The sequence below is a fragment of the Aegilops tauschii genome, chromosome 2, assembly GCF_002575655.3.
Source record: "Aegilops tauschii subsp. strangulata cultivar AL8/78 chromosome 2, Aet v6.0, whole genome shotgun sequence".
In the NCBI taxonomy this organism is placed as follows: Eukaryota; Viridiplantae; Streptophyta; class Magnoliopsida; order Poales; family Poaceae; genus Aegilops; species Aegilops tauschii.
In genome coordinates this window covers 138,078,284-138,101,940 of record NC_053036.3, presented here as the reverse complement: position 1 = coordinate 138,101,940, position 23,657 = coordinate 138,078,284, and the positions used below count along the sequence as shown (strand labels likewise).

The 23,657-nt window shown below is 42.9% G+C and overlaps 3 protein-coding genes across 3 annotated transcripts; all 3 read left to right on the top strand.

Annotated features, from left to right (window-relative positions):
* The first annotated feature begins 1,201 nt into the window (after nucleotides 1-1,201).
* On the top strand, nucleotides 1,202-2,104 carry LOC123497079 (uncharacterized). Its single transcript, XM_073506943.1, has 2 exons — nucleotides 1,202-1,829; nucleotides 2,091-2,104. The coding sequence occupies exons 1-2, from the start codon at nucleotides 1,202-1,204 to the stop codon at nucleotides 2,102-2,104; spliced, it is 642 nt and encodes a 213-aa protein (XP_073363044.1).
* Nucleotides 2,105-3,774: 1,670 nt separating this feature from the next.
* LOC109736232 (EID1-like F-box protein 2) lies at nucleotides 3,775-6,756 on the top strand. Its single transcript, XM_045232799.2, has 3 exons — nucleotides 3,775-4,051; nucleotides 4,280-5,119; nucleotides 6,408-6,756. The coding sequence occupies exon 2, from the start codon at nucleotides 4,353-4,355 to the stop codon at nucleotides 5,097-5,099; it is 747 nt and encodes a 248-aa protein (XP_045088734.1). The 5' UTR covers nucleotides 3,775-4,051; nucleotides 4,280-4,352; the 3' UTR covers nucleotides 5,100-5,119; nucleotides 6,408-6,756.
* A 1,045-nt stretch (nucleotides 6,757-7,801) lies between these two features.
* LOC109736231 (uncharacterized) lies at nucleotides 7,802-22,996 on the top strand. Its single transcript, XM_020295439.4, has 25 exons — nucleotides 7,802-8,264; nucleotides 9,472-9,795; nucleotides 10,143-10,275; nucleotides 13,573-13,748; nucleotides 14,127-14,200; nucleotides 14,938-14,973; nucleotides 15,050-15,140; nucleotides 15,307-15,366; nucleotides 16,233-16,437; nucleotides 17,206-17,384; nucleotides 17,777-17,878; nucleotides 18,357-18,467; nucleotides 18,908-18,973; nucleotides 19,052-19,150; nucleotides 19,557-19,638; nucleotides 19,794-19,897; nucleotides 20,017-20,145; nucleotides 20,250-20,342; nucleotides 20,499-20,804; nucleotides 21,167-21,351; nucleotides 21,427-21,529; nucleotides 21,664-21,809; nucleotides 22,031-22,110; nucleotides 22,182-22,336; nucleotides 22,676-22,996. The coding sequence occupies exons 1-25, from the start codon at nucleotides 7,926-7,928 to the stop codon at nucleotides 22,772-22,774; spliced, it is 3,477 nt and encodes a 1,158-aa protein (XP_020151028.1). The 5' UTR covers nucleotides 7,802-7,925; the 3' UTR covers nucleotides 22,775-22,996.
* The last annotated feature ends 661 nt before the right edge of the window (nucleotides 22,997-23,657 follow it).

Sequence of the window (23,657 nt, the reverse complement as noted above, 5' to 3'; positions counted from 1 at the left end):
CCTCTCCTCTACCTCGTCCCCTCCGCCCTGAACTGCTGGTACCTCCAGCTCCCAGAGTAGCCACTCGCCCCACTCGAAAGAGTTCGGATCGTGTATCCCATCACCGCACTCATCTGCAACATGACCCATCTTACCACAAGCAAAGCAAAAGTCCGGTAGCTTCTCATAGTAGACACTGTATCTTCTATACTCCTTTAGGGTTATTGGCACGAACCGGACAAGCGGAATATTGACATCCACATAAACCCTCACACGGAGGGTGCTTGCTGGGTTGATTCTCCCCTCATTTATGATCACGGTGAAAGGCGGGTCTCCAACCTTCGCTGCAACCTTCTCAGCTAGCTCTTTCCTTCTCGTGAGACCATCTGGTAGCCCCTTCACACTTGCCCAAACTGGAACTTTATTTAGACTATAACCTTTGACATCCGAAAATCCATCATACTCCTGGATCACCACCGGTGCCCTTCTAAACAGCCATGGCCCTCCATCCATAATCCTCCTCCAATCCCCCAAACAATGGCACTGAACCAGAAACAAGTTAGGCTCTTTGATATTGAACGTCACCCCCTGTGCTGCCGACCATGCATTACGCATCTGAGACAAGAGCGCGGCATGACTAAAGGGTTTCGTGGTATGGACTCGGAACAGGGCAAGCCAGCGAACATCCTTGATCAGATCTTCAACTTCCGCCGAGAAATCCAGCTCTTCCTCCTCCCTTCCATGCAGTGTCATCCTAGGATTGCTAGAAGGGAGTTGTAAGCGTCCAACACCCCCGATCGAGGCCCAAGCACACGTCGGCTTCAGGTTCGAACAGACGACTTTGAGCAGATTTGCAAGTCTCAGTTCAAACGCTGGTATATCCCGTGATCTGCAGCCGTAATGGCACGGTGATATCATGTTATATCCCGTAAACTTGAGGAGTCCTTCGCTCCAACACCTGGTTTTGCCGCTGCCGCCACCATTTTTAATGCAGGCAATGCCGTTCAAACGCCTCCTCTCAGATCGACTAAGATAAGATAAGAGTGACACAAGACAAAACGAAGAGTCCCATGTTGATGCGATCGGCCAGTGCTGTTCAAACGCCTTATCTCGTCCCCATTCCCACCTATAAAATGGCCGCCATGCACCCCGTTGGTTCTTCGCACCACAGACCGCAAAACCCAGTAGCCGATCGTAAGCCTCCGCGCAGCGCATGCACGAGATGGCGCCATCCAAGCCCGCCGCAGCCGCCGCCTTGCTCATCGCCTTGGCCGTCCTGCTCGCGGCCGCGCAGCCGTCGGCCGCCATCAGAATCAAGCCCGCGTGCGCCCCGCTTCTTAAGCCATCGCCGCCTCCCCCCGCAGCTTCCCCACCGCCGCCACCGACCCCGGTGGTCAGCAATCCACCCCCATCCGTCCCTGCTTCCCCGCCGCCACCGACCCCAGTGATCAGCAACCCACCCCCATCCGTCCCTGCTTCCCCGCCGCCACCGACCCCAGTGATCAGCAACCCAACCCCATCCGTCCCTGCTTCCCCACCTCCGGCCACCCCACCACCATCCCCGGTCTCGCCAGCTACCCCGCCGTCCCAACCCACGGAGTGCCTGACCCCGTTGATGGGGCTGACGCCATGCATGGGCTACCTGACCAACACCAGCGTGGCGACGCCCCCGGCCGCGTGCTGCGGCGCCTTCAAGTCTCTGGTGGACAACGCCCCCATCTGCCTCTGCCACGGCCTGAACGGCGACATCAACAAGATCATGCCCGCTCCCATGGACTTCATGCGCATGATGTCCCTCCCAGGAAACTGCGCCGTCCCGCTGCCCATGCAGACGATTGCCCAGTGCGCCAGTAAGTCATCGTAGCCGGCCGATCTTCAGTATTTTTGGCATTGTTATTAGCATGATTGGAGGAGGATTGATTTTTTGTCTATGCTATGACAGCGGCGCCGGTGCCACCACTGGACCCTCCTACCGCCCCAGCAGCCCCATCCCCAAGTAACTACTGTTCCCTTTGGAAATTCTGCCTTCACTAAATAATTTGGCCATGCTTGCTAGTGTTTAATTTGTCGTATGATCTATTGTCTGATACGTGTTTTTTTTCCCTTTGCAGAGCCATCACTGTAGAAGCCAGAGTTCCGAGTAGTTCGAGGAAGCAGTAGAAGCAAGAGGATCCATCGATATGAAGTCCGATCGAGATGATGAATTAGTTGTAAAAAATCGCATACTCTAGTAGTTTGAGTATAGTTAGGGATACGATATATTTACATCTTAGGTTAGTGTCGTATACTACATGTGTGCTGGCGATTTAGATCTACAAAGTACCTATTCTGTAGGAGAATTCTTTTATTTTCACTGTATATATGCGGTGATCAATATTAGTCCATACGTGCATTGCGAATTCGTAAGTGTCTATATGCATGTGCTCCCTGCGTATTGGATCAGCTCTTCGTTCAATCATTTTTCCTCTTTCAGTTTCAGGAGCTTGTGAATCTGCAGGGTACGCGCTTGTTTTCCCCCCCTCTAAATTGCAGGCTACGCGTGCTAAACTCTTAAACCAAACGCACTGTGAGGTGCTAAAGCCCATCTGTTTTTTTAGGTGAATGCTAGAGCCCATGTGTGTTGTGTGTGCTGTCCCTCGATTAGGCCCGCTATGATACGTGGGCTTTTTACTAGGCCAGTGCTGGTTCTATTGTTTAGGCCTGGCTGCGAGCGTGCAAGTGGGCGACGATGATGGCGAGCAACGCAGTGCGCGGGCGAAAGCGATTGACGCACGCGGTACGGCTGCGGTTGCCAGTTGCCGAGTTGGCCACTTGGAGAGCCCAAGTGGGCACCTGCCGTCCACTTGGCCGATAGGATTTCATCAACCGCAGCGAGCAGCCTGCCACGGTGTCTCCTGTGCCAACGCGTGCACATTCTTGATTCTGTCTGCGGCGGTGTTTCTAGGTGCGGTTTGCCGTATGGTGAATTCTGTGAAATACTACAAGAGCAGTGAAATTTGCGATGAATTGAGTTTGAAAATGAGACGCACTCAAGATAGAATGATTGGTAGGATCTCCCTGAAAATCCGCTGCAGCGCTCTGTATGCGTTTCACTATTAAGAGCATGTGTAACGCTAGGCGTTTACATATACGATTTCCTCTCCTCAACGTTAGTGGTTAATTAAGGCACCGATAGCTCGGAAAATCAGCGTCCGTTGCATTTACCTTTTGCAGAGAAAGGGCCAAGCACCCACCGCCTTATCCTGCGCCGATGCCGTGCCTGACTTTATAATTCAACGGATAGTGTAACTGACGAACGCTCACAAAGTCTATCCTATCGTCAGCCTTAGCACCATGTGTAAGGCATATGCCCTAATAAGATGTTTTCTTCTTCTTATAAAGACGTGCACTTTATTATATTCATACTTAATGCGGATTTATCTTTTGGGTGGTCAAGGTAAAGTTTGCGATAGTGGCGTGAATGTGGGTAAAGAAAATTGTTATCCGAGAGTCAAGATGAAATCCGAGAAAAAAATACTGAGCTTTTTTATGGGTGTGGAAAATACAAGCGAATAAAAGTAACTAAATGAACCCCTTGCAGAAATTAATAATTAATAAATTAATAAATTGATGAAAACGGCGAAAGAAAACATACATGAACTCACCCATCCCCGAATGACCACACGAAAATCGTCTCCTTCCTCTCGGGTAGGTCGAATCTCAGCCCTCCATCCACCGGCCGAACGATCCGGGCCGTCGAAAAGCCAGTCTCCACCCCGCCGCAGCCGCCAGACTTTTTCTCCCCTCCGCCCTCCCCCGTCCCTTTCCTCTTCATCCCCGATCCCTTCCTTCCGCACGCCGCTCTCGAGCTCCTGCCCTACCCGACCTCCAATCCCACCCAATGCGGCTCTAAAAATATCTCACTCGCTCCGCCACCGCCGAGCCCCAGACCTACCGCCGCGCCGCAGCTCACCGTCGCCGACTCCTCCTCTCGCGCTCCCCGCCGCCGCGGCCGCCGTCGCCGTCCCCGTCCTACCCCGTCGCGTCCCTGCTGACTACACCCCGTCCGCGGCCTCGGCCAGTGGTTCTCGAGGTATGAGCTTCTAGTCATCCGGTGATCGATTCATCAGGATTAACTTCGAGAAATTTCGGGTGCGCGCGCGGCGCATCATCTAGATCCGCCGCGGTGCCGGAGCGATTAGCTGTAGCTCGTAGCTGCCGAGGGCGGATTAACCTCTATCTGATCTGTTATAGCAGTTTGTAAGCAAGCAGCGATTGAATGGAATGCTCTTCGTGTGACTGAATTGCTAAATCCGAGCAGGAAAGAAGGCGGGGGCGCATGGGGAGGTAGGCGTCGTCGTCGGTCGCTGCTGGAGTGATTTTGGCTGCCGGAAATGGTGCTGGTGGTGAAGCAGCACCGCTGCACGCACTCGGCGTCCTGCTCCTGCACCAAGGGCCACCTCAGCGAGGACGCGCTGTTCCTCGTCTTCCGCCACATGAACTGGAACCCCAGGCTGATCGCCAACCTCTCCTGCGTCTGCAAGTGGTTCGACGAGGTCGCCAAGCAGGTGCTGTGGAAGGAGTTCTGCCATGCCAGGGCGCCCAAGATGATGCTGGATCTGCATTCCGACGGCAGCCACATTGTCGACGGCAACTGGAAGGCGCTCGGGAAGCTGCTGATCTACTGCAACGGCTGCACAAAGGGGGGCTTGTTCGGAAACATCCATGTCCCCGGACACTTTGTGTTCCGGACGCGCTTCTCAAGGACCGCAGGCAAGAGCTTCCTGCCTCTGCAGTGTAGGATGGATGTCTTGTATGTGTCCGATCCATGCGAACATCTCGATCAGGGGGAAGAAGGCGACCTGGGTTTTTTCCGTGGCATCTTCAAGTCGTTTGCCACTTCAAGGGTCAAGAAGATCCTGATTGAGAAGCAGGCTAGGTTCCATCCAACGGAGGTTTGCCCCTATTGCAAGGCTAAGCTATGGAACATGCTGCACGCTGATATGATGCCGGCGAGTGCTTCCGCCAGGCTGGGTGCTTACGATGATTCCGTGGAGTACTTTGTATGCCTGAATGGACATGTTATTGGATTGGGTACCCTGTTACCTCTCTCGGATTCTGAGGAGGCACCGGAGGAGTAATCATCAGGAACATTGATCAGGTGATGATATGCTATGTTTTCTTGGTTCCTGTCATTAGTTTAATTTTCAAAGCGCAGCTAGCTTTATCTTCAAAGGTTTATTTTTTATTGCTTACTTGTGAAGATAATCAGATAGATTTCTTTATGATATCTGTTGGTATACAGACTGATAGCTTTTAATTTATGAAGATGCAAACTGAAACTCAAGCTGCATATCCATTGTTTGGTCATGCGGGCAGATTAACTCTTCAATTTCTTTAAGAAGACCAATTTCTATGGGCTGTCAATTTGAATGAACAGAGTCATAGAATTAACAGTGTTCAATTTGTATTGTGTACATCAAGGTGCTACATGGCTAGTTCAGTTTTATTTTAATCTTGCATACGTGTGGTTTACCCAGCACATGATATTTACATCCTGAAACCCCAAAAGAATCAGCAAGCAGTTGCTGGAACATTGTGTAAAAATGCTTCTTTTAGATTCTGTACAAAATTTCATGCCCGGAAAGTTTCAGAGAAATTAATATTTGAAATTGGTCTCATACATTTACATCATTGTTTTTGACACACTGTTCAAACAACAATCAGTGGCTATGTTTATATCAGTAAGAAAGCTCACTAGGCCGGCTCTACCCCTCATCTACTAATCTTAGTGCATGGTACTTCCTTAAATGAAGCCGGGATCATGGCTATAACTAAATTTGGGAATCACAGAATTTCATTTGCCCATTTTTCTGTTAAATCCGCAAGTATACTAACCGTTTATTCTTTAGACCAGCCATGTTTTCCAGCTGCCTGTCCCTCTTGTTTCTCTCTCTAAATTTTTGGGGAGAAAACGTCACTGCTAATATATCTATAAATGTGTGATGTACCAACCTCATAGCTTTATATACCTATATTTTACTCCCTCCGTTCCTAAATATAAGTCTTTTTAGAGATTTCAATACATACTACATACGGATGTATATAGACATATTTTAGAGTATAGATTCATTCATTTTGCTCCGTATGTAGTCCCTTATTGGAATCTCTAAAAAGACTTATATTTAGGAATAGCTAATAAAATAAATTTTGGCGATAAAACTGCCAGTTAGAATAAGGCAGCATAAATGTAAGCTTACTTATGTGATGATAGTGCAACGTATCAATAGCCAGTACATCTATCTTTTGATGATGAACAGAATTGCAAGTCTGTTCAACCAGAGCAGGCCGTTCAACCAAGACCACAATTGGCTCCCATTTTGGACTGAAAAATATGTTTCTTTTGAAGTGAAGAAATATGTTCTTAATATAGCGGTTGTTGGTGACAGGTTTGCAAGATGGAGTCCTGGGGCTTGTGGCATATTGCTTCTGAATCCTGGTTGTGTCTAACAGCGAGAAGGCATGGGCGCGGCAAAACTGCAAGGCGACAAGATCGTGCAGCTAGCTTTGCATCTAACCGCAGTGTTGTCCGTACTGGTGCATCAGATGAAAATGCTGTTTCTCTGTGGTCTCTTCTCTGCTTGTTGATCGATTCTCTGTTGTTCTCGTCATTGTAATGACCATGCCGACCTTTCGCCTTGTCCTACATGTGCAGAGCATATGTAGCAAGGTGTGATGAGACCGAGTTGTAAAATTGGTGCCCATATTGGACCTCATATATTCATGTGCTGTTCCTAACTGTATTGTTTTGTTTCTACTGACTTGATTCGTGTCCTGCTGCTATAGAAATTTGGGAACGGAAGGAGTCGTCCTATAGGTCCTTTGATTTGGACAAAATTTGTCTTTTTTTATGTTTGTTACTCCCTCTGTAAAGAAATATAAGAGCGTTTAGATCAGATCTAAACACTTATATTTCTTTATGGAGCGAGTAGTTGCTAATTGTGCAGCATCGCACAATTGGCCACCATCTCACCTATTGGTGTGCTATGTAAGGGTACTGGACAAAATTTGTCTGATGAACAGGTGTAGGTGTATGGGTTGATGCTATTTCCAACTGCATAACTAGTGTGATGTTATTGAGATCTGTTTAACACTCTTAGCTTACATCGATCTGTACTGTTGCTTATGCCAGAGCCTGTTTATCATTTTCAAAGTTTGCTGATTCTTTATGTTGTCCGCCGTTGAAAATACAGCCTTGTTTACTTGTAGGAGGCTTGGAGTTGGAGATCATATAAGTTGCACGATTTGTATTAGACTGAAGGGTCTTGAATCCGCAGCTTCCGCCTTGACAGGCGGTGCTCTGACCAATCGAAATTACTGTACAGACGACAGATACGAAGTCGAGAAGTACTCCCTCTATAAAGAAATATAAGACATTTTAGATTATACTCCCTCCGTCTCATAATATAAGAATTCTTTTTTGGCTCTAGACTTTTTATAAATACAAGGGAGTATTATTTCTTTAGAGAGGGAGTATAATTTTGCCAGCATCCCCCAAGTTCTTTGGCTCTTTTTTTTTTTTTTTAACCTAAGTTCTTTGGCTCTTTGCTGTACTTCCTCTGCAGTACACAGTTTCCCATTGCTCTAGATTGTTTTCTTTCAAGTAAGATCATGCGCTCTAGATTTTTTTAGGAGAACATGCGGTCTAGATTTGCTTTTCTTTTTTGAGGGGAGTCTAGATTTGCTTTCTGGTATCGTCAGAACACGGGCTTGGTGGCGAGGGGGCCCAGCCCAGCCCAGCCCAGTGCGGCGTATATCAAACACGGGCTTGGTGGCCCAATATATCCTTCGTCTAGCCGTTCCCCGCTCCCTCCCCGTTCCGTTCCCCCCAGCGGCGGAACGCCCGCCGTTCCCTGTCAGAGAACCCCCACGCCTCCGCAACCCCTAGTGCTAGTCGGGCGTGGTCCATGGAGATCGCGGCGGAGCCCGTGCGGCTCACGGAGGAGCAGCGCCGCCGCATCGAGGCCAGCCGCCTCGCCGCCCTCGAGAGGCTCAAGCGCTCCGCCGCCGCCGCCGGCACCACCGCCGAGTCGCTCAGGCTCGCCAAGTGCCCAAGAATCGCCCATCCTCTGCCCCCGCGTCCGCCGCCGCAGCCGCTTCCGCCGCCCGCGCCTCCGACGGGGTTCCGGGCGGTGCTGGAGGTGTGCAGCCCCGACGAGTTCCAGGTGACGGTGGGCCGAACGGAGGGCAAGGCTTTCCCCGGGGAGGCCGACTGCCTGCGCGCCGTCGAGGACTGCGTCGCTTCGGTACGATCCTCGCGTTCTTGAATCCTTGTCCAGTGCACGCATCTCTTGCTGATTCGGGCTCCGATTAGGGATCTGGTTCTTTCTTGGCGATGCGCGAGTAATTCCGTGCTTCCTTGATACCAAGAGTTTCTTCAAAGTGTCTTGTTTCGTATTTCTTGGCAAAGCTTTGGTGTTTGCCAGTGTTTTCGTGATCATTCTTTGTTCTTTGATTCGACATGCCTGAACCGCTCGAAGAACGCGGTGGTTATTTGCCCATTCCGCGTGTCTGACAAATAGCCGTTCTTTAATTTGGGTTCTTGGCCAGTTGCTCGTTTTAGAGCATTTTCTTGCTAAATGGATACTGTATTTCATATGGATTTTTGTCAGAAGGTTTGGTTCACTCATAGCCTAGTGATCTAATCCCCTGTGCCATCGCCAAATCAACCCATTCATACCTTCACATGGATAATCACCTCAACGACCTTGCTCCAAACATACTTTGCCCAATCTTCTGTCTGTCTATGGCTCTATGCAATAGAATGCTAGACGCAAACATTGGAGGTCGAACCCTGACAATGCCCCGCCTTTTGGCCTAACTGCCGAGCGTTGAAGAATTTGCTTGGCCTTCCAGATATCAGCTTTATGGGCAATTGCTGGTACCTACCGAATGCCGCAACTAATATTTGAGTATATAAAGTGCCAGCAACTGTTATTTCATCCATATTTCAGTGTCACCTTTTTAATCTGTAAATGATTGTGCCACTAAGTTATCTTCACAGTATTCGCTTCTATAAAACATACCTTTTGGACAAGAATATATAGTCAAACTATTGATATTTTGATTGATAACATCTTTGCAAAATGTTTAGATTAGATACTTGAAAATCCTATGTGTGAATCTGTTTCAGAAAGTACTTCTGCAATATTCATTTTTGGATTTTATAGATATATTGCAATAGAAGTTAACGATCCAAGATGTATTTTGAAGACCGCGAAGATGTCTGAAATGGCAGCTTTTATAGGACTGAAGGGAGTAAATGGTGATTATATCACACTTTAGAGTAATCCTTTTGGGGATCGAATAATTTGTGGATGCTTTTAAGCATAAAATGTAAACTTCTGCTGTAATAATTATTTTCATCTGGTTCTTACTTCTTAGTCCCTTTTCTGGATGATAAGCCTTTTGGTCTAGAATCTAAACTGATATCTTCCCTCTTATTGTTGGTAGGCTGTACCATTCTCCACAACACAAAGTCAAAGCGGGCATATTTCTTCTGTCTTTAAACTTGTGCACTATGAGCTGGTGTTGCAATGCTTGAGGAAGTTGACTGGCGTTGTTGTGCAAGATATACCTTATAGAACAAGGCGTGCTGTTCAAAATGCTGGCACAAACTGCGGTTCTGATAAAGAAGTTGACGAGCTTCTCATGAAGCTGCCACGTCGATTACGAGATGCACTTCTACCCTTCCAACTTGAAGGTGTGAAATTTGGGCTTCGGAGGCAAGGGCGTTGCCTTATTGCAGATGAGATGGGGCTTGGCAAGACTCTCCAGGTAAGCACATTGTATTTTGTGTATAACTATCGTGCGGATAGTTTATATGCATAAAATTGTTTGTTCCACGGTGTTACAACTTGCAAATACAGTAAATTGGCATATGGATATTGAGCACACTGATATTGAGCTTGCATCAATACATTTTGGGCAGTAACGGATTGGAATTTTATGTCTGTTTTACTTAACAGTTAATTATATAGCACTTGCCTTTTAGACCTTATGAAGAAATCATCATATCTGCTTTTGAGCGTAATTCCCCCCCCCCCCCCCCCCCCCATGTTGAAGCAGTATTATTTTCTTGAACAGAATGGGGAAGTAGTATGTTCTCATTTATTTATATGCAGGCAATTGCAATAGCTTGTTGCTTCAAGGACGAGGGCCCTCTATTAATAGTGTGTCCAGCTGTTCTGCGTTATACTTGGGCGGAGGAATTGGAGCGCTGGGATCCTTCATTTCTTCCAAAAGATATTCATCTTGGTACTGATTCAGAGTTTCATTATTCAAGAGTTAATTTTACTGATGTCAAACCTGGTATTATAATTATTGCATATCTTTAGTGTATCTAATTTGATCCTGAATGCTTGTGAAGTTACAACGATCTCCATATTTATTTCATCAAATTTGAATTGCCTACCACATGTGCCATGTGGTAACAATCTCCATATATGAATTGCATATTTTGTATTTTATCCATACATATTCTAAGTATCGAATTCTTTTGGCCCAGATATCATTCATTTGTTGCATCAGCGTCAGTTTGAAAATATTGCAGTAAAAACAGTTGCAGGACAAAATTGCATTCCGTATGAACAATCATAGATGGACCAGATCACTCTATACCTAGTTTCAATGGATCATTAGTCCAATATTGCTTTTCATAAGTTGACTTATCCTTGGATCTTAGTATCTTACTGAACATAGAACCATAGATTAGCTTGTGTTTTGATGATGTTCTAAGTTCTAACAAAGGTTCATTTGTTCTAATTAAATGTGGCACTGAATGCAGAAAACAAATTATCAAACCAAAACCACATTGCCTTACCTAGTTGTGGCGAACTATGGCAAGCCACTCCTTTTCGGGTCACACCTTAAGCAAGTTCAGGAAAGAGTCTATGCCAGGTTGGTTCATGTCAGGACAATGTGCCAAAGAACTAAACACCTACCGTAGAGTTTCAAACTTGCCTAACTAAAGTTTGGTTAACTATGGCAGTGAACCAAACATGCCTTAACTCATTGCTAGGTCTGTGGCTACTGTTAAGCTTCATGCACTAGCCAACACAACCAAAAGTCTGAACTGATGGAAATGGCTAGGCAATCCACATGTACACTTCAACACCCCCTCTCACGTGTGATGCGGAAGGTCAAGACGTGGATAGACTCAGAGGTATGGCTCAAGAGGCTCATACGTGGACACAAAGGGGGAAACAACAATTTTTGGATAAATTGCGTAAGCCAGGACTTGAACTCAAGACCTTGGACCCTGATACCATGATAAGCTTCATGCACTAGCCAACGCAACCAAAAGTCCGAACTGATGGAAAGGGCTAGGCAATCCACATATACACTTCAACAGCCACTACTTGCTTGCCACACCTTAGTTTGGCAATTGTGGTGCCGGTGTTTGGCTATTTGCGAAACTTCTGGCTCATGGCTCATCACACATTTTCAGTCCTATGTCCTGCATGTCGTTGACACATGTTTTTGGGCCAAACTTTACAACACTTTCGGGTAAGAATTTGCTTGCCACAAAAGTGACATGCCATACTTTTGGCTACATGTGGCTAGCAACCGAAGTTTTTTGGACTGAAACGCTAGCAACCAAATAGGCTCATGTTCAAGTTTACCATGTTGGTCTGCTACCTAGCCAAGTTATGGGTGGTACTTGTATGTTCCCATAAAAATGAAAATCCTAAAGCAGTAGTATTTGGCAACTGGCTGGGTGGTTTCAAATCAGGCTCTCAGTTGACTTCACAATTGTCGCCTTTCATTTTTTGGTCAAGTAATATTTTTGTGTAACCAGTAGGATGCATATGCGTTTCTACAGGACATGTAGTCATTGATAAAAAGGTTGTTCTATTTAGCAAACACGCACGTGGTTTCCAACCACGTCGCGACAAAACTGTTGTCTTTCTCCATCTTCCTGTCCCTCTGCAACCACTGTGCACTCCTCTGGTTCCCTTCCTCGCAGCATTCCTCCTCTGCACTCCTGCCCTGCAAAAGATAATGCGTCATCTTCATCGCTGTCCATCCGCCCCGTGGCTCTCCCTCCAGTAGGGTTGGAGGCAATGAGCTGAGCCAGCCTTGGCTTTCCTCATTCAAGAGTGTTCGAAAATATGCTTGATACCGCTCGACCTGGTTGGAGAAATGGAGAGACGGGCTAAAAGAGAGGCTTGGGTTGGACCGCTTCTCGTAAGCACTCGCAAGCCAAGGCAGAAGACCAATAGCCAACATTGCTTCTACATAGTTCAGAAACTACATACACCTTGAGTCCTTGACATCAACTGGAGTATTCACTGCAAATATTGTGAAATCACTGAAAGTACATACACTACGCACAGTTTGTTTCGTTGTACAAAGTAATGAGGTCTCAGAATGTACAATGTAAGCAATATGGTCAATGGTGAAGTAAACGAACTAGTTAAATGATTATATGAAGTAGGTCCATCCATCAACATGCAAGTGGGTCCATGCACAGATGATAAGCTTCACGACCTAGGTCCATAGACGGGTTAATAAGCTGCACTAAGTTGGTCGATATATCAACTATCAACTGGTGGAGCGAAACAAACCAACATGACAAGCATAGGTTGGGGAGCCAAACAAGCCAACATGAGGAGCATAAGTAGGGGGAGGACTCTAGAGGATCGGCGGTGGCGTGCTAGGGCATTGGAAGGAAGCATGATGGTTGTGCGGACAGAGCGGAAGTTCCGGGGTATCATGGAGTATGTGGGCCTCACCCGTCGGCGTTATTTTTTTTCAGGGCACTGCCATTGTGAGTAAGGACGGAGGGCAGTGTGTTGGCAGTACCACCAACCCCATCTTTTTGATATAACTAGATGATGCCCCGCGCTTTGCCGCGAGAACCATGTTAAAACAAATGCATGAATAAGTGTTTAGAAACAGCTAAACTAATGGAAAAATAAATGTAGAATGTTCTCGGTTTACATTTTTAAAACAATAAAACCTACCAAGTATGTGGCAAAAATGATTTTAAAAAGCGAAGAACATTTAAACTGAACCTAATGTGACGCCATCTTTAACAAAAATGTGAAGCATGAACTATATATGTTTGCTCCAAGCGTCCAACACATATACCGTTCATGACCATACAGAACTTAATGTACAGTAAAAAAATTAACTTGTGACTAACATGCATGATTTGATTCCCCCAAGAAAAAAAGACATGCATGGCTTGATGAGGTGGCATGCTTTGCATGGATATATTTGCAAAATTGTAACTTATGAGTATGATTTGAGGATGTCACACAATTTAGTAGATCAAATGGCTACCAATGATTGAGGTGATATGGAGGCACGCATGTGGAGAGTAATCTACTAGTGGGGGCTAGCTATTTAGATATGTAGAAGATTTGTAAAGATTTATGTTGGTGAAAATCATTAATCCTATTCCTTGTCCCTCGTATACCTGTATCTTCAATTTTGGACACTGCTCTATTGCCTTGGCTTTCAGCTTTTCAGTGTTTATTTTGTATAAAGAATACCAAATTTGACTGTTATAATTATATCTGTATTTTTCTCGTTCTTTTTTTTCAGTGTTCGGTCGACGAGACAGTCTGGAATATTTAGATTTTTGTCCGAAGGTCGTTGTTATTTCATACACGATGTTAAGCATCCTTCGGAAAAGTATGATTAATAGGAGATGGGCACTGATGATCATTGATGAATCCCACAATATACGCTGCACAAAGATGAAAGAAGAAAATACTCAGGTGATACTATCAGGCAACAATTGAATATATCAATCCCAATCCAGGAGGGAGAGTGTATTTGACACATCATATTTTATTATTCTGTAGTAATCATAACATTGTTATGCTTGGTTACTCTCTTTGATGAAAAAAGTGTTTTTAAACCTGCTTCGTGTTTTCATCATTCCATTGTGCTTTCTTAATTTAAAATACTGTAAGAATGCAGAACCACTGAGACTCTGTTGAGCAATCTTTTTCTTATCACTTCAGCCACCTTATTTCAATTTAAGGCGCCTTCTCTGATAATTTTATTTATAATTTGTAGTCTTACTAGTCTGATGCATCAACATTCCGCTTGCTTTACCAATGATCACTTCTACTCTCTTGTGACCGTGACAGACAAAAGCTGTACTGGAAATAGCTCTCAATATCAACCGCATTGTGTTGCTTTCTGGGACACCCTCTTTGTCAAGGTTGTACTTCTAAAATATATCCATTGATTCTTCTCAGGGATCCTTGTGTTGTTGCGCTATTTTTGTTGTGGACATTTAAAACTATAAACAGGCAAATGGATTTATGGTATATGAAATATTTTATGTATGCCATTAGACGATTTCAAATGTTAGGATTAGAATCAATCTCAAAGCACTTCCATTTTAGTTAAGAATTAGAAAATAATTGAAGTTTTTTAACTACCATTTTTCCCACTGTTTTGACTTTAGAAAATATTACTAAAAGGTCTTTGCCAGTTTTCTCCTTCTGTTTTGAACATCAAACTAAGACCAGTGATCCATGAGAAACATGTCAGTTGCATACGTCTCTTCAGTATATGGTTACCTGTTCATTTTTTTAATAGGGACCTAAAGGTGTATACTGATTTGCTGAATTATTTGTACTGCATATTGGTTCCACGTCCCTTACCAATTATTGTTACATCTGTATCTTCTATTTTCTTTGCGTAAGCTGAGCTCAGTGTCTGTATTGTGGGTGTTAAAAGTGCCCATCCGTGTCTTTGCATTCTGTATTGTGGGAGTACTTTTTACCCTGCGCACGATATATCTGACTGATTGGTACTGATGTGTGATTTTGTTGTGATACAATTGCATTCCAGAAAATTAGTTAAATCATTTACTACTCTGGACTTGACTTACCATATATGTTTGTTTGTCAGATTTAACTAATGGTTTCTTTTTTTCCTAGGTGACAATAGACCTTTTGACATCTATCACCAGATAAATATGTTATGGTAAGAAAAGCAGAATGTCATCTTATTGTGTTGGGCATATCTATCTTTTCTGACCACTCCCTCTCTTGGTTTTCAGTCCCCGTTTGCTTGGAGATGATAAATTTGAATTTGCAAAGACATATTGTTCACTGCATGTTGCTCAAAGTTCCCAGGGTAAAATTTACCAGGTATCTATATCTTGTGATTGTCCCTATTGTCAAGGAGATTGGTAGATCGCTTCAAAACCTTGCAGACTTGCACTTGCAGTTAATTTGAGCAAATAGTGTCTGACTATCTGTTAGTCTATACAGAAATGTTTAAATATTTAAGTTCTTCACATCGTTTCACGTCCAGGACTTTTCAAAAGGTGCTCGTTTGACAGAGTTAAATGTTCTGCTCAGTCAGACTCTGATGGTCAGCTCTTTCTCTCTCAGCTATTAAAGCCTCTTTGTATAGCTTTCTGTGATTATTGTATCCATGGCACTGTATCTTGTTACTGCTATCCAAACTGCTCATGAACTTATATGGTCACTGCATATTTGGCCTAAGTTCTGCTTGATGACATTTGTTAATTGATTTTGATCAGCTTGGCAGTATATACAGTTTTTATATGTATGAACTTTGTTCACTTGATTATGTATAGAGTCTGCATGGCAGTATGTTATGGAATGCTGTACTCTATGCATGATGAAATTATTTATGTTGTACTCCATCCGTAAAGAAATATAAGAGTGTTTAGATCACTAAAGTAGTGAATTAAACGCTCTTATATTTCTTTGCAGAGGGAGTAGAAACTATCCTTTACATGGTTGATGATGTTTTCACCAATGAACGTGTGTTTACTACAGAAGCATGTTTAAGAATGAGACTAGCTTCAGTGCGTAATGCTCCATACATTCTCTTATAGATATTGTTTAGAATGCGTGCGATGGAACTTCAACAACTGTGTCCACAAAGTATATTGATGTGTCGCATGAAAATTATATTGCTAGATTTCTCACTTGAAGTGCTTCTATATGATCCCATTTCTTAAATATTGTACCATATGATTAGAAAATTAATGGTACAATGTGGGTATTGGAGGGAGGTCATGTTGATGTCTGAAATGACAAGCAGAGGAGAATGAGGGTAGTAAGTTGCTAGCTATTTGCTAATACTAAAGCCCGGCGGGTCGTGTTGCTTCCTGTCACAAGCCATGTAACTGCAATGATGTGTTAGGCTGATATTTGATGGTTTATCAATTTCAGATCTAATGGCTGGAGTTTGCTTCTGTGCTGCAGATTAGGCGCTTGAAGGAGCATTTGTTAAATGAACTGCCGCCCAAGCGCCGGCAGATCATTAGGTTGAAGTTGAAGGCATTGAATAGCAGGACAGCCACCTCTATTATCCAAGGGGATTACAATAGCACATATAGTAGCTCTGATGCTCCTATAATTGCCTCTTCTGAGATAAGCAATGACTGTGAAGAAGCAAAAGAGGGAAAAGGTAACATTCATGCTGCTAATAGTAGCAGATGTCAATCGCATATGTTAATCTTACCAACATGATTACCTTCTATCAATTTGCCATGAACTGGTGTGATGTCGAATAGATAGTTATATTGGCCTAAAGCAAGAGGACTGGCTGTAGATACTAAAACTAACCGGTCATTTTGTTGAAGCATGTTTGTTGCATTAGTCATTGCTTTGCATATGCAATACCAAATGTGCCTGGCCTCCAGCTGTGCAGATTATGATGCTGTCATTGACTATCTGAAATGTATTTACAAAATCTAGATCAATGGGGGAACCCTTTGCTAATGTTATACTGACGGTAACAAAAAAATATCAACACTGTCAATACAAACATTCCCAACATTTTCTTGATTTGAACTATAAGCTTTGACGTTAGCATTGTTTGTACTCCATGTATATCAAAAAGTTGATGGAATCATGGAATTGCAACTGTCTATTTTATACTACCAATGAATTTCCACTGGAAGATTCCAATTCTACCTTATTCTAATGTGTTGAATATAAATTGTCACCTTCAAAATTCCAAACATTTATCTATATGACCATAACCTAGCATTTTTGGATCTGATATATTCTGTTCCTCAACTCGTAAATAATTCTTACTATGACATGGTGAAATGTATCAAAACTGTTACTGAGAGATGATCAGATGAAGCAAATGTTTTTCGTCATTTTAGCATTTAAGATGATGGTTCTAAGCTATGTGTTACTTTCCTTGTTTTTTTTTCCATTTCCTCAGATGATAGTTGCAAGAAATCTCCAAGGCATTTCTCCCCCCAGGAAATTGGCATTGCAAAAATACCTGGGTTTAGTCAGTGGTTCTCAAATCATTTGATGCATGATAATCTGGACGCCCAGTCTAGTTGCCAGAAAACGCTAATTTTCGCCCACCACTTGAAGGTTCTAGATGGAGTGCATGTAAGATTTACGTTTACAAACTATGATGGGTTTTTTATATGTAATTTGAATACTTAAGTGGTGCTTCAACCAATTTTGTTCTTTATGTATTAAATAAGGAATAAGAATCTCAATAAGATTCAATACTCAAAAGTCGGCACTCTACAAGTAATTGAAAGAAATTGAGTGACATTTGTTCCTGAAAATTACGGCTTACTGGACCCACATAGTCACATCAAAAGTTAGAGAGATGATAATATCTTGTCCAGCATATTTTGGTAAGGGTCTGAGGACCAGTGGTAGAGCACTTCCTAACGTTTCTTTCGGTGGCTGCTGCTAAACTCAAGTGTCTAATTATATGACTAAGAGAAGAAAAAATATTTCTACTTTTGACTCAAGTGTTCTCTATCCAGGTGTTCCTCTCTGAGAAGGAGATCAAGTTTGTTCGCATTGATGGCAGCGCACTTCCTAGGGAAAGGAAAGAAGCCGTTGATTCTTTCCGTTTGAATCCAGAGGTTTTCATTTCCCCTTGTTTTAATTCATCACTCACCTACTGTTAGAGTATGAGTAATTTTGTGAAAATAGTACAATTTCCATAAATTTGTTTGTGCAAGTTTAAATGTTTTGACAAAAGAATGTCAGCTATAGGTATGTGCCGGCTCTCTATCCATGAAAAATTTCAAGAACAAACTGAATCATTTTTCTAGATACCAAATTTAAAACCATGACATGCAACAGTCTGAATTAAACAGTTAATCTGCCATTTTTGTATCTCGCAAGCAGGACTGAGTCTGTTCTTAAAAAATTGTATGGATATAGAGCATGCCCATACCTACGCCTGAGAAGTTTTACTTCTATATGTGATTTCTACAGAATTTGGCAAACAAATCACGGCAGGGAAAAAATCCCTTGTACCTAGTCCATATGATGCTACGCTTCTTATCTTGCATACTGCTTATCCATCATTGAGTTATTTTACTTTTTGCTAAATAGGTCAAGGTTGCAATAATAGGAATTACTGCTGGTGGTGTTGGTTTAGACTTTTCATCTGCTCAGAATGTTGTTTTCCTGGAGCTCCCAAGATCGTCTTCAGACTTACTTCAGGTACTTGTTTTTTCCAACCTTGCACATACATTTTCATTTCAACCCATAGGAAGTGCAAAATTAAACCAGGAGGAATTTTTTGATATCTTGGTAGTTTTGAAGTATACAATGTTAAACCAATCCAGCTGTTCTTGTGAACCTACCCGTGTAGTGAAGTGTTCCGACAGAGTCCTTGAATTTATGCCCATATGTGTCCACTTCACAGTTTATGTGCAGTCTTGAACACATGTATGGCTCACCCTCTTTTACTTGTTTCAAATTTATGTCCACGAGTGTAATGAAGTGTCACCGCAAAGTCTCTGAATTTATGCCCATGTGTGTTCACTTCACACTTTATGTGCAGTCTTGAACACATGTACAGTTCACTCTCTTCTACTGTTGTTTTAAATGTTGTTGTAACTACTAACTGCTACATTTAATTGGTGATAACATCATAATAGGCTGAGGATAGAGCTCATAGGCGTGGTCAAACAAATGCGGTCAATATATATATATTCTGCGCAAAGGTTAGCTCCTTTCCTGTTTCCCTGTAGTGTATTTTGTAATTTTGGTAATTAGAGCATTAAATTATTTTGTTCCTGCAGAACACATCAGATGAACCACAGTGGCTTCGCTTGAACCAGAGTCTGTTCCGTGTCTCGTCTGTGGTGAATGGGAAGAAAGATGCTATAAGAGAAATTGAGGTAAGTCCATAAGTGATTGGGTTTGCAACTGGCTGCGTCCTAGGTGCTAATTAATTTCAGAAAGGCGAGTGAAACATTTGCAACTGCATGAAGCACACTTGTGGAACATTTGCAACTGCCCGTGGTCATTTCAATTCCTATTTTGTGGAGATAATGTTGAAACTTTATTTACAAACTGAGAAAATATTTTACATGTACGGAGAAGTCTGGTAAAGTGTTAGAACTCAGATGAGACCTGGTTGATTGTATCACTGCTGACATCAGTTGGTTTAATAGGATCTTAGCAAGAATCTAGGGCCAATGCACGCAATTCAGTTATTCTATTAGGCTTATTCATTCATCGTTTCTTCCCTCTTTGTAAGGTTGATCAAGTTTATTCATTCATCGTTCCTTCCTTCTTTGTAAGGTTGATCAAGTTTACCACCTTGGGGAAATCAGTAACACTAAGGAGAGACCAGAAATTGAGTTTCTTCCGAATTGTAATGCAGGTAAAACATTAGGAAAATCAGTATCAGATGATTAACTAAATTATTTGAATGGGAAGACTTTTTTTAATGGAATCAACAATTAGCCCTAGCTAATTAATTGATAGAGAGACTGAGTTATTTAAGCCTTATACAATGCTCTTCTGGTGAATCAAAAGGTCTTTTGGAAAGTGGCACTATGTCTGTTGACCATCTTCCTGGCATCAGCGATATGGAGCTTGAGTCAGATTTCACTATTAGGACTATTCCTCTACAAATTGAGGTTCAAACAAGATGCCCCTTTTAATTTTTTGCCATTATTCACTGTGCTCTCTTATCATTCATTCAGCATTCCCATGCTTGATTTCCAGCTGATTCTGCTTGTGCACCTTACCCTCTTAGGATGAAGGCCTTCATTCAGGAATGCAATGTAGTCCAGGTCCAGCAGTACATGAAGATACAGTCTGCAATAGTTTTTCTATTTCACCAGCTATCTCTGGCTCTTCAAGTACACGAAGTAAATCAATGAAGGTAATTAAAAAATTCTTGATTGTATTATATTATATTGTATTTTGTGCAATGTGCCATTTTTTAGTGGATAATACAATGTATCTTATGCTGCTCAAATACAACAGGCTCGTAGGAGCTTTTGTGAAAATCGTGATACTTTAGGTCTTCCAGGAACTATTTCAGATGGCCATATTCGAGTGGAGTATCTGCGTTTTGAGGTTAAAAATTCTTCCACTTATGCTATCTTTTGTCGTCTTTGTGTTTACATGTTGTATTACCGCTTGTCCCAACCTGCAACATTATTTTCGTATCAGTTTGCTTGCTTTTGCCATCTAATTCTTCAAATTCCTCTGATTTGTCATCATCTTTTACAGGTTAGCCATCATACAGGTCGAATCCACTTGTACATTTGTGTTCCAGGGCATGATTCAAGACCCAGACCACTTTTTCAGAATTTTCTGCCTGAAGAAGTAGAATCACCTTTATGCTCTAGTAGTGACAAGAAAGCAAGTAGGCAGCTCTTGAGTAATCCAGCATTTTGCAATATGTTCAAGGCATTTGTAAAAGAATGGTTAGAACTAAGACCAATTGATCAGAGGAAACTCCTGGGAAAGCCGTTACAGCTTCCATTGAGCCTTGAGTTGTGCTATTTGACAAATAGCATCAGCCACAGTACACAAGTATGCACGTCTTGACTTTGACACTCTTTTTTTTGCAAACTTGATTTGTTCCAGTTACGAAGATTGCAAATACTGTGCAAAACAATGCCTGGTGTGCACGAGGTTACGACTATACATCTATGTCATGCAAACTTCTTATGTCCTAGAAAAGTATCCCAATATCTGCTTAAGTTTGTATAAGAATAAGTCTGGATTTTCCATTTGCATTCCAGTCTTACCTGAATTAATACTTATGCTACATACATGAGACATGATCTTGTGCCAAACAAAGAACAGATGACATTTATCATAGAATAAATACTTGGCTTGTTCCTTGATTTGATGGTGTCCTCTTTTATGTCTGTTGTGATCGACTTTCTTAGGGATTGATTAAAGGGGGGAGTAAGAGGCGTATAGCTCCATTGAGTGTTGTCAGTGATGATTTGCCTGAAAATGCTGAATGGAGAAAGGTGGTTTTACGTCGTGGCACGACTAAAGAGAGAGAATACACTCAAGGCTGGACTACTGATGATGAGCCTCTCTGCAAATTATGTCAAAAACTTTGCAAGTAATATGACTCGCTGATGTACTTGTTCTGGAGCCAATCGTGTCTGTCATAACAATGCTCTTTGTTTTTGTTCAGTGGGAATCTTGCGAAATCACCCGAATATTTTGAAGATCTATTCTGTAAGCTTGATTGCTTCCGGTTGTACAGATTGAGAACCAACCAGAGTGCCCTGCGGCAGGTATGACTGACTTTTACCTTCTGCCATTAACATAGCCCTGATGTGCAAATAAGGCTAATTTGCCATTTGTACAAACAAAAATTGTGAATTGTATGTAACGGAGTTTCTGCTTGTTAAATACCTTTACTTTACAGGCACTGTTTCAAATAGAACATGGTATATGTTCCCAGTGCAAGCTTGACTGCTGCAAGCTCGTCAAACATATTAAACCCCTCAGCAACCCAAAGAGAGAAGCACACATCAGGAGTGTTGCTCCAAATATTGCATGTAGGAAGAAACTGTAAGTGCTAGAACACTCTGATACTATGCATTTCCAACCTTTTGGCAGCTTTTATATGCTTCACTTTTGCATACCTAGCACAGTTTAGCAGAGCACTCAGGTCTGAACAGCTGTAATGCACTAACAGAACTCACCAAATATTGACAAAAATGGGAATTTCCATCATTATTAATTTGTCGGTTTCATGTGGATTGTCTTATTAATGCTGTACTGGACCACAGGCTAGCAAAGCTTGTCGAAGAGCCAACACAGGGAAATGCTTGGCATGCAGATCATATAGTACCTGTGTATAAAGGAGGAGGTACAGTACATGTACAGTTTCTATGTTGTTGGCTCATCACTGCATCTCCTAATTCATCTGGTTTCTGGTAGGGGAATGCATGCTCGAGAATATGAGGACGCTTTGCGTGGCTTGTCATGCTGAGGTTACCAAAGCTCAGCAAAAGGAGCGAAAAGAAGCAAGAAAAGAAGAAAGAAGGAAGGCTGAAGAGCTTCTGAGAAATGCCGTGAATCAGCTGAAGGATGATGTTAGTAGTTCCTCTGCAGTTCAAGTATCTTCTGGCCTTTCAATTTTTGCAAGATTTAAGCTCTCTGGATAACCACCTGACTTTTCTGCGTTGCACGTTAAAAAGAAGTGATTTTCTCCTATATTTACTTCTGCAATTTCCAACATTCCATTTCATAGAGGCATGACTGACACCAATTGATTCTTCCGCAAATGACACATTCAGAAGTCAGTTGATTAAGTTGTAAATAAGTTTGATTTTTGTAGAGTTCTTCCATATTTTTGTGGCATGCACAGCTCTAGTTCACTGATAATACTCTTGATGTTGAGTTGTTGACACCCAATTTTATTTTGGTTGTAGGCATGTGAAGCGACAGAAGACGACGATTCTTGGTTGGTTACAGTCCCTGGCAGTGCCTACTCAGCAGTACCTCAGGCTCCTCGTACGCCCAAAAAATAGGCTCTTATGGCACTAGTACACCCGGGACAGTTATTTTGTGGTGCTCATGTATGCATTTTCTTTTAGTTGCAAGCTGATACCATCTTGAGTCAACCTTTTGTTGTCAACTGAAGGAAGGCTGGTAGAATTATGCAACCCAATTGCAACCAACTTGTTGTCAACTACTGTCGCAAAACTCTTACATATACTTGGAGGCAATATTGTGGTATGCTGCTGCTGTAAGATTTGTTTCAATTCATTTCAAGAATCTGGACACCGCCAGTTCCAGGATGTGCTGAGGCTAAATGTGGATGGCTCATACATCGAGGGGCAGAATCATGCGGGCTGCTGGGGTGTTGTCGTGCGTGATAATGAAGGTGCAGTCGCTGCTGCAAGGGCGGGAAGAACTGACCGTGTATCCAGTGCTTTTCATGCGGAGCTCCTCATAGCGTGTGGTGCTGTGGACCTTGCACTCGTTTGGAGCGGTAAGAATATGCCCGGAGCCTGGAGACCGAGTGCCATCTGCTCATGCATGTATAGTGCAGTGTACGTATGGAGAATCTTGATCGGTGCACATGAGAGCACACGAGACAAGGTTTTAAAAGGCAGCACCCGGAACACATCCTAGAAGCTAAGATTACAGGTGGAGCCAAGTGAAAATATTTTCAGTACATCACAATTTTAAGAGACGATGCACCCTGAAAATGCATGTAGCCCTTCGACTGTCAGTGGTCTCAATCACCTGCAGCATAGGTTTACAAATGTTGCAACAACCACCCTTAGCAAGCACAGGAAGTGACAGCTGCTTTCGGTGTCCCTAGGCAGTCCTACACTAAGGAGTGGTTGTTGCAACATTTGTAAACCTATGCTGCAGGTGATTGAGACCACTGACTCCTTAGTGTTG